Below are 10,596 nucleotides of genomic sequence, written 5' to 3'. Positions count from 1 at the left end.
GGGGCTTTTAAATTTTAATAACAGATTTTGTGGGTTTTGTCAAAGAATTTGCAATTTTTCAGCAGCGAATTTGTGATGTTTTTATCAGAGAAAACCAGGATCCCTGCTTATGACAGACCAGTGACCAAGCATAACTTTCAGTTCTAAGGCCACACCCCCTCCCAAAAGTAGTTCTGGGGGCAAGGGGAGGGACTTCCAGTCACAAAGGTTAGGGAGAGGGACTTCTGGTCCCAAAATGATGACCAGGGGGCGGGGCAGCTGTCAGAGGGCAGGGCTACCTATGCAGCCCTTGGCAGCTCACCAAAATTCGTGAATCAGCCCTGCAGCCAAAATAGTTGCCCGCCCCAGAGATTAGGGGAGATGTCCAAGGACAGTTTCCTCCCCTCCAAAGCCTGGTTCCAAGGATGTGGCTGGGGCAGCAGGGATGGGGCAGTGCAGCAGGCTGTCAGGGGGAGGAGGGGCAGGGCACTGCCCCTGCATGCCCCATGGCTCAGGGGCAGTTTCCCTTACACCAGGGGTCGGAAAAATAGTCCATGGGCCAGATCTGGCCCGCCAACTGATTGGATCCTACTTGCGGGAGGGTGCCAGCAATGGATTGTATTGGGCCCACGGCTGCCTCCACAACACTACGCAGGGTTCTGCCACAGGCAGTCACACACGGCCCAGCCCATCGCACGCGCGGCCTGAGCCGAGCACTTCCGGAAATGGCCGAGACCGCTCGGGAGCGGCTACGTCGCTTTCCGGAACCAGTCGGCCACTTCCGGAAAAGACCGAGCGGAACCCCTCAGCCGAGCGCGGGGCGGAGCCGCTCTCGCAACCATCATGGCGGATCGGGTCGCGCAGCTCCAGGCCGACGGTATCGTGAAGCGAGTGATTCAGAAGGCGCAGGGCCCGCTGCCGGAGTTCCGGGACGGCACCAAGGTAAGGCGCGCGGGGCCCGGCTGGGCGCGCATGCGCAGGGGCGGTGACCCCAGTTGGGGAAAAGACCGAGCGGGCGGGTCAACACCTGCCAGCTGCGAATAAGGGAGCTTAGGTGGGTGAGTGCGCATGTGTGCGTGCTTCTTTCTAGCGGCGGGCCGCCAGTCCCAGGCTCCTATTGGTGGTGCCGCTGCTATTTCTGCGTGTTGATTGGCTAGCCCGATTAAGAGGCGGGATTGATTTGCATAGAGCCACGCCCACGAACGGTGCCTGCAGGGGCTGCGCGCTGATTGGCCCCGGGCCGGGCCTGCCGGCTCTCGCGCCACTTTTCCTCGCCTGGGGTAGTGTTGTGCTTCGCGCTGCCGCGCGCCGTTCGGGCACTTGGAGCTGCCGCAGTGGAGGGACAGCTGTCCCCTTCCCCCTGGCAGCCCAGCCCAGCCCTCCCCTCCCGCCCATTGGCACCGGCACTCCCTGGCTGTGCCCCTGGAGCAGGCTTTTCCTGAGCACTGTGCTCAGCACACTGGCTACTCCACGCAGGCTACCTTCCACTACCGCACGCTGCTGAGCCAGGGGGAGGGCCAGGACCGTCTGCTGGATGACAGCCGCACCCATGACAAGCCCATGGAGCTCATCATTGGCAAGAAGTTCAAGCTGCCCGTCTGGGAGACTGTCCTGTGCACCATGCGGGAGGGCGAGCAAGCTGAGTTCTTGTGTGATACCAAGGTACCTGTGGGCCGGGCCGGGCCGTCCTGTACACAGTGCCTACCACCCCTTCCCTGTGACTCTTCCTGCCCACCCCATACCCTGTGTCCATCCTGCACCTGGCACTGCGTGCACTGGGCACCGCGCTTGGCCTGGCGCTGCCTTTGTGCTCAGCCTGGCATTGTGTCCGCCCCATGCCGTCTCATCCTTTGTATTACTCAGAAGGGGAAGGAGACCCAGTTCCTGTGTTTCATTGGTCCAACCACCCCATCCCACACCCCTGCTCTGAACCATTTCTACCTACAGGATGCCAGTTCTCTGTGCCATGATAGACAGCCTGAGAGCTGTGTGAGGTGACTCCCTATTTCCCCTATGCCTACAGCATGTGTTGCTGTATCCAATGGTGTCAAAGAGTCTGCGCAACATCGCAGCAGGGAAAGACCCCCTGGAGGGACAGCGGCACTGCTGTGGCATAGCCCAGATGCATGAGCATCACTCACTGGGATACCCAGACCTGGATGCCCTGCAGCAAACCCCCCAACCCCTCATCTTCGACATCGAGATGATCAAGGTGAGGAGGCCTGACTTGTGGGGTGGAAGTGGGACACTGGACCCCAGATGGGGATAACTGGAGCTGGGGCACAAGGAGACCTAAACCTCAAGACTTTCCTGTATCTAGGAACCAAGGGAAGCTGTGGTTGGGAACGAGAGCAGTTGGGGCTGACAGAGATGGCCACAAAGGATGGGGGCAGGTCTCGGGAACAGGGGTTCTCATGCTTGATGGGTTTGGTGTCTAGAGATAGGAGTGGGACTTTCCCATTCCAGTGTGTGGGCACATGAAGCGAGGTTAGGGCTCTCTCCTGACAGGCAGTGATTGGCAGGTGGAGGCACCTGGCTCATACCGGCAGGACCCCTGGGCCATGACTGATGAAGAGAAGCTGCAGGCTGTGCCATTGATCCATGAGGAGGGTAATGAGCTCTACCGGCAGGGTAAGGTGCATGAAGCAGCTGCCAAGTACTATGATGCCATCGCCTGCCTCAAGAACTTGCAGATGAAGGTGAGAAGGGCTGAGGAACAACTTCTGGGTCAGTCCCACAAACCCAAATGCCATCCTTCCTGTCCTACCTTCTGTTGTCCCTAGCTCACTGGTCTTCTCTCTGTGTTGATACAGGAGCAACCTGGCTCTCCTGACTGGATTGAACTAGATCAGAAGATCACACCCCTGCTGCTAAACTATTGCCAGTGCAAGCTGCGGAGCCAGGAGTACTACGAGGTGCTGGACCACTGCTCCTCCATCCTCAACAAGTATGAGGGTAAGGAGTAGCTACAAGGGCCTGGGAGAACCCAGGGCAGTAGGGCAGTGGTGGCACATTGGGGTTGAGGAGCACCTAGCTGAGTTGGGGGAGACCAGGGCAGAGGCTAGGGTTAGGAGGGAAAAACAGCCCCCTTAGTGCTGCTTTCCCCACAGACAATGTGAAGGCCTATTTCAAGCGGGGCAAGGCACATGCTGCTGTCTGGAATGCAGCTGAGGCACAAGCTGACTTCGCCAAGGTGCTGGCTCTGGACCCGACACTGGAACCCGTGGTGGCCAAGGAGCTGCACAGCCTGGAGACCCGCTTGCGCCAGAAGGACAGTGAAGACAAGGTCCGCTTCAGGGGCATCTTCTCCCAGTAATGCCTGTACACAAAAGCTGCGGAGGGTCAGCGAGAGCAGACACAGTCTCAGCCTTGCCACCAAGGCAACTCCCTGCAGACAAGAGCAGAAGGAACTTTGCCGGCGATGCCCATCAGTCTGTCCCGCTGTCAGGGCTTGGCTTGCCCTCCCTGAGTCCAGTCTCCATGTCTCCGCCTCTTTATAAACTGCTATTTATCTGCATGCTGCGCACACTGAACAAACTGCCAGGCCAGAGAGGGTGGTCACTATGTTCTCCTTTCCCCTCTCTTCACCTGTCCAGATTTGCATCACATTGCACATATCTGCAACACCCATTCTGCCAGTATCCCTCACTCTGACCCTCAGCCTACTGCCACCCTACATTGGCATCCTTACACAGGTGCCCCTCATGATAGACCACAGCCATTGTTTCCTGGTTTTGTGAACTTATCCTTGTGCCCTGAGCTAGGGTTGGACTAGGTGTTGGACAAACCCAAAAGTGTCCCCAGTGCATGCCGCATGTGGTTGTCTCAATTTCTCTCACACAGTATGGGGTTTGCCTGCGCTGTCTCCACATTCTTGTTGTCCCTGTTTTTGGCTTGGGTCTTCTCAGTACAATGGATGAATGTGAGGACACGGAAAGCAGTCTGTGCCTGTGGAGGTAGTGGGACAGCAGCGTCATGCACCACAGCACTTGGCACCAAACAGAGCTACCCTGAATGTGTTGGGCAGGAACCCTGCCTCAGGCATCCACACCAGCTTGTCTGGGGCTGACTTGGGAGGAAGGGGTTGCTGAGGCTGGCAGCCCCAGGTCCTGAACATAGCTGTTGACAAACAGGGCTGGTCTTCAAGGAGTTGGAAAGAGAGGGGCTGGGATGGGTGGGGTATGCAGTTAGGGTGAGGAGCTGTCTATCAGCAACCACTGTATCTGTCTCTAAAATCCACATACCAACCAATGTGCCTGGGATTGCTGTACCACCAAAGGAAAGGAGGGAGAGCTAACCAGGTTTGCAGAGTCTGATGCCTCTAAAATGTGCTGCCCTAGTTGGGTGCAGGTGCTGAGAGTTGGCATGTACTCAGCTATTCAGTAGCAGGTGTCCACTACAAGCTCTTGTGACAACTTGCCCAGGTACTGGGATTTTAAAAGTTCCCCACTGTGCTCAAGCAAGGGAGCGTGCCTTTTGGAATGCTGTGACCAGCAGGGGTGTGCTCACCAACTCCAAGTGTCCTGATATCCAGCCTTCTCACCAGGAGCCACTGTTCTTAATGCCTGATGCATTTTGCTCTGTGCTGTAGAGCAAAGGAGGCCTTGGCCTCTGCCCCTCCTTTACTGGGCCTCTGCTTGTCTGGAGCTTGTTAGGTTAGTGGTGCTAAGGAGCACTTTGAAAAGATCCTTGTGGTTTCTGTCCCCACAGGATGTGTATTTCCAGGAGCTCTGGGTCCCTTGGCAGCTCCTGGTGCGGGTTAGGGGCTGGGGTCCCCATTTTGAGATGGTTAGAGCAGAGCATCAATAGGAAAATAGCTGTGTGGACTGTCTGAAAGGGCCAGGACTGTTCCAAGGAGAGGGCATTAGTAGAGCTGGGGTAGATAACTCAGGGCCTAGTGCCCCAGGTATTTTGCTTTGTATGGGCATTGTGACCAGACCTAGCAATAAGGACAACGGGATCAATGAGTGGCTCCACTTTCTGATCCCTGCAGTCCTAATGTTTCCTGTGTTGCACCGAAGCAGCACTGACTTGTCAGGGCAGAACCCTCCATACACATACACCCATAGCATCTGTTGGGACACTGGAGGTGACAGACCCTTTTGGGGATGTGCTTTGCCTCTCAGGGTCTCTTGGCCCTAGTTGATACTTTGGTGCTTGCTCTGTAGGGGTTGTCTCAGGCTCCTTGACTGAGGTTAATGGCAACTTGTTGGGTGTAGAAGGAAGTGAGGTTTCTTCTTACCCAACTGCTACAACAGGTATGAGGCACAGGGGTCCCCTTTTGCTCCATGGTGGTTAGGCCTAGGCCTTCCCTCTGGAACTGGTATGTACAAAGGACCCCAGGTTGACACAGACCTGCACTCCGGTAATCAGCTGGTCAATTTTGTCCAACAGTACCCTGGAGTGACTTTGGGTGTGGGAGAGGATGCCCTCATGTATCCCATTCTAGGCCAGGAGGAGACAGATGTTCCAGGGTAAGCTTGGTGGGGGGGGACTGCAATGCCCATGCAGTAAACCCCCATATATCCCATCCCAGGCAAGGGGGAAGGCACAATTTCCCACATGGGGAACCCCCTGCATATTGTCCCAGGTTGTGGGGAGGGGAGGATTGCAATGCCCACATGGAGATCCCTCTGCATATCTCATCCCAGAAATGGAGGAGCCAAAGGGACCACACCGTGTAGCCCTTCCAAGACAAATAGAGGGGGTGGGCAGGGGAACCATGTGAGGAGTATCCTGTCCTAGACGAAAGAGAACCCTGGTGCCCATGTATCCCATCTCAGATAACATTCAAACTAGGGTGCTCTTCCTGAGATTAACTGAATTTGAGATGTTTATTTCTGTAGTTGTTGGCTAGGAAAGACCACAAAGATCATCCTTTTTACCCAATGGCAGAGCTGGCACCTGCCTGGCTATGGAAGATTCCATAGACAATATGCTAATAGGATATGTTTCCCATGGTAAGAGTTCTTCCCACTCCACCAGTCCACACTACCGGAGAGGTGCACTGGCTGGGTTTGTGACACTCAGTAGCAGCTTCCTGTGCGGAGTGTGGTACTCCAGGGGCAGGCTTCCCAGCTCTGGAGAAGGGCAGTCCACACATTTAATCCTAAGGGGAAGTGTCCACTCATCCATCTGACTAATAGGTGGAATCCACCTGTCCTCCTTGCTGGGGTTGGTCACTCCCATCCCAAGCTGTTCCTGGAGTGGGCAGCCTCTGAACTCTGAGGCTCTGGAGAGCTGACCTCTTGAAATACGATTTAGCTTAAGAAATTAACTGAGGCATTAAAGGACTTGCCTCCAAGTGTCAAGTCAGCAACTTATATGGGTGCAGAACCATGAACTTTGGAAGGCCTGAAATCCCAAACATATGATGGCAAGAGACAAGAGAAGGGGGAAGGGAGGGAAGATTCTCCTAAAGAAACAAGGTCATTCATGTGCTGCCACTTAACGGACATCAATGAGAACAGCAGAAAAAGTAAACATGCGGAATAGCATTTGACTGACAAGTGTCCCTGCCATGCCTCCTGCAAGGAATTCTAGGGCAGGGAACACACGATCTGAGGCTACAGTCACCCCTGAAAGTCTGGCTGAGCCCACAAAAAGGCTAGGGCCAAAACCAGAAAGTGCAGTGAGACTTGGGGATCAGTTCTATCACCTTCTTCATCCTTTCCCTAGCAATACCAGAGTTAAGTAGCTGCAAAACCTAATTCCAGAGGTTGCTTTTCCCTTTTGTTTTTTTTTTTATAGCAGCTTGTTCCTATCTTGGCTTTATGCGTCTTCAAGCCAACCATGGTTTGTGACTTATCTAAGCCATGCTGTATGCATGCTTCTTAAAGTTTAGGTACAGACATTCAAAAAGCCTCAGGTAGAATTGATCTAGGTTACAGAGTTTTTTGTAAGTGGCATAGGGCTTCTGGGAGGCTGCTCTGATGACAGCACGTTGGAGCAGACTCAATCAAGTCTGCAGCGTGGTAATTACTGCACCCCAGCAGACTCCAGCGTCATATGTATCAGCGCCCCTGCACTGAAAAATGGTGGCGGGGCACTTTAAAGCTGTTTGAAAAGCTTTAGTTCAAAGCCCCCCACCGCCATTATTCAGTGCAGTGACACTGATACGTGTGAAGCTCTGGGCACTTTAATTAGCATGGCTCTCAGAGCTGCACTAATTAAAGTACCCCTCTCCCCCCCAGCCTCCCAGAGCAGTCTGTAAATGCTCATAGTTTATATCGGTAGTAAAAAGAACACACATTTGCCCTTTGGGAGGCGGGAGGTGCAAATCTTAAGACAGGGTTCTGCCAGTTTTCAACCAGTTTGTGTGCTGAACTTCTGTTATGGGTGTAGACCAGTTTCCAGTCACTTATACGGATAAAAGTAATGTCTGTACCTGGCCAGAGAGCTTTGAAGCAATTACTTTTGATGCTTTTACCAGACTCTAGGAAGGCTTTTCATTCTTGTAAACAAAGATTGTATGCAGTATGTGATCCAACATCTGGACATTGGCAAATTCAGACTAAAAACAAGGCCCAAATTTTTATCACTGAGAGGAATTAATCCTCTCTGGAACAATTTATTCAAGCAGGGGCAGATTCTCAATCACTGACAATTAATAAATGAAAAATAAATGTTTTCCAAAAATGTCTGCTTGAAACAGAAGCAAAGTAAGGCCTGCGTTGTGCAGGAAGTCACATGAGGCCAGTGAGTACTCGGCAAGTTTCTAAATAAGGGGCAAGTAAAGTCTGGCCCACAGGTCGGATCCAACTGGCAGTGGACTCCCATTTCCTAGCAGCCTCTGCCTGTATGGCTGGGGCAGGTTTCCATGGAGACCCCAGCAGCAGCTGCAGTGCCAGGGTTTCTGTGGAGACCAGCCCCAGCAGTGCTGGCAGGCAGCAGCAGCAGCAGCACCCTCCTCCCGGGGGTGGGGAGCTGTGCTGCGGGCAGGAGTGGGGCGGGCTCAGCTGCTGCCACCTGTGTGGGGTGGGCAGCCGCGGCAGTACTAGGAAGGGTGTTCATGTGGGGGCTATGGGGAATTTTGGGATAGCTATAGCCCCCCCAAGCTTCCTCCCACATCACCCCTGCTGGCAGGATGGGGAGCTGCTCTGGAGCCCAGCTGGGATCTTTCAGTGGTAACAGCATAGTCCAGAGCCAGGGCAGAGCTGCAATCTGCAGCCTGCATGCTCTGGGTAGGGGCTTTCAGGCAGTGGATCATGGCTCTGCCCTGGCTCCAGACCACACTGTCATCACTGCAAGGAACTAGGGGAAAGCCACGATTTGCTGCCTGCAAGTCCCTGCCTGGAGCATGCAGGCAACAGATCACAGTTCTGCCTTGGCTCTGCGTCCTGCCAGTGCTGCTCAGGCCAGTCTCCACAGAAACCCTGGCCTTGCGCTATCACAGTGTGGCTGCTGCTGGGTCTCTATGGAAGCCAGCCCCAGCCACACAGGCAGAGGCTCCTGGGAAATGGAGTCCAAACACTGGCCAGAGCTGCGATTTTGCCCACCCTTGTTCCAAACAGTAGCTAAGGGAAAGGATTGGGAAAGTGGAAGGGAATGGAGAAATAAAAATGAGGGGAAAGGAAGAAAAAGAAAGGTGAAAAACAGTTCCACTGAACTTCTACAGTTGTCACAGAGGTTACAAAGCGGTTGTAGCTATAGCATGGTATACTAGGTTATATAACCCTATGATATATAGATCCTGGGTATACACAGCAGCATAGCAAATTTTAAGATGTGCATGACCCCAAAAAGTTTGAGGACCACTGGAGCAGGGAGTAGCAACAAGCTGTCCTGGCCTTAAAATCCATGTTTGGGGAGGAATAAAACAGCAGGAAGTATGCTTATATGCAACCTTAACACCAAGGGCACTTGTCTTTCATGGAGAATTCTGAAGTGTGCTAAGTGTATGATTATAAATGGAAAATACAGTAAGATACTCTGGAGGCTTTTTCAGGCTATGGTGTTTGTTTAGTTTTATGCTGGTTGCTTGCATGGCAGCACATCCTATTCAGTTCACAACTGGAAGAGCCAGTATCTAAATGCATAACATTTCTTCATGCCTTTGTGCTTTCACGACTTAGGGCTCATCTGTAAAGATTTTCTCCCAATGCTGGGTCCTTCACAGACAAGACAAGCTATATCCGGTAACTCCAACATAAGTTGCTCTTTAGTGGCAGGCTACCTCTTGCCCTCCTGGTCCATTGCTCCTGTGCTCATGACTGCTCAGTGGCCCAGCTGTGGCAGAACAAGTGACGAACATCAGCACTGGCTGTGTAGGGCGCTCAGCTCTAGATCAAGGCATTCTGAATCACCCCACGGCAGCATCTCAGAAGTTAGGTGGGCAGCTCCCACATAAAAGTATTCACTGAGACACTCTGAACCCTGGTTTTCATAACTTTTTGATTGGTTAAGGACAAGTGGTCTGTCTGGAGAGGTGTTGGCTGCAGCTATTCCACTCCTGAGAGGCTTCCAGGTTGTGGTTATTAGAACAGCATCCCCTGGCTTCAGAGGGCTCATCGGTATCAGCTGGGGAGCTTATTCAACAGGCACTGCCTAACCAGTTTCATGTGCATCATAGCTAGCCTATGCATTTAGCCCACATCTCTTCCACGCCCATACCCCTCCTCTGGGATCTGGCTGTCCTATTGTCCTCTTGCCACTTACACCCCAAAGTCCTCAGACCCAGAAACCAATTCATAAGTCATTTGGCCAGATTGGTTCACTGTAGCTATCCTGTGTAACAGTTGGCATAAGCCAGGAAACAGCTCTGAGGCCTCTTCTACCTGGAATTGAGCAGCATTTTTGGAGACCGTTCAACCTTAGAGTAATGACACCCAGTGATGGAAATTCACCACAGCCCAGGAACATAAATCATTCCCTGTTAAATATCTGCACCTTGCTTTTGCTCTTCAACTTCATCTGACAAACTTCAGTGCCTGGCCTTTTTAGCCCAATTCCTGATTCCATGTAGGTGCTGAGTGCAAGTGAGTTTATCCCAGCTGCCTCTAATATGTGAAGCACCTGTAGTACCTGGAGTGGCTTCACTGTCAAGCATGTCCCAGGTCCTCCTGTTGCTCATTTGACTCTCCTCTGAACCCTCCTGTAGGCACCATCACACAATGCCATATACAGCAGTAATGCAACACCCTTTATTTCAGGCGAGGAGTCCCCTTTGGGCCATGGCTGAACACTAGCCACAGTCCTCAGTCCTTCTTGGACTGAGGTGTGTTTTCAGAGGACTAAGAGCCAAGTCCAATTAAGAGCTTAGGTGCCCACATCCAGAGTTACCCTTGCTCAGCTGCAGTTTCCTGAACCCTATGGGCACCTTGGCATTCAACCTTAAAGTTCCCCAGATGTCTGGAGTTCTATTTGTGCCCAGGAGTGCTGCAGGCTTTACAGCAGTGAACAGTCAGGCACCTCATTCCTGCCTTCCTGACAAAGCCTTCTTTCACCTACCTGCCCGACAGGGCACCCTCCAGGCACAGGCAGATTAAGATTTATTGGGGCCCTGGGCAAACACAAAATTGGGAGCCTTCTCTAGAGGTGCATCAATATATCAGTCACGTATTGGATTGGCACCAATAAAAAGAATGAACATTATCAGCTACTGGCTTTTTTTGGCTG

The 10,596-nt window shown here is 52.8% G+C and overlaps 1 protein-coding gene across 2 annotated transcripts; it reads left to right on the top strand.

Annotated features, from left to right (window-relative positions):
- Window positions 1-759: 759 nt before the first annotated feature.
- Window positions 760-3,824, top strand: AIP (aryl hydrocarbon receptor interacting protein). Of its 2 annotated transcripts, XM_006035900.3 has the most exons (6): window positions 763-921; window positions 1,456-1,641; window positions 2,003-2,191; window positions 2,502-2,678; window positions 2,793-2,934; window positions 3,090-3,824. In XM_006035900.3, exons 1-6 carry the CDS (start codon window positions 823-825, stop codon window positions 3,293-3,295), a joined length of 999 nt encoding a protein of 332 aa, XP_006035962.1. In that variant the 5' UTR covers window positions 763-822; the 3' UTR covers window positions 3,296-3,824. The 2 variants fall into 2 exon arrangements, with proteins under 2 accessions (XP_006035963.1, XP_006035962.1); XM_006035901.3 differs by lacking the exon at window positions 1,456-1,641 and having other exon boundaries at window positions 760-921.
- The last annotated feature ends 6,772 nt before the right edge of the window (window positions 3,825-10,596 follow it).

Source organism: Alligator sinensis, unplaced genomic scaffold (genome assembly GCF_000455745.1).
Source record: "Alligator sinensis unplaced genomic scaffold, ASM45574v1 scaffold578_1, whole genome shotgun sequence".
Lineage (NCBI taxonomy): Eukaryota > Metazoa > Chordata > Crocodylia > Alligatoridae > Alligator > Alligator sinensis.
This window is presented reverse-complemented; position numbering and strand designations above follow the sequence as displayed.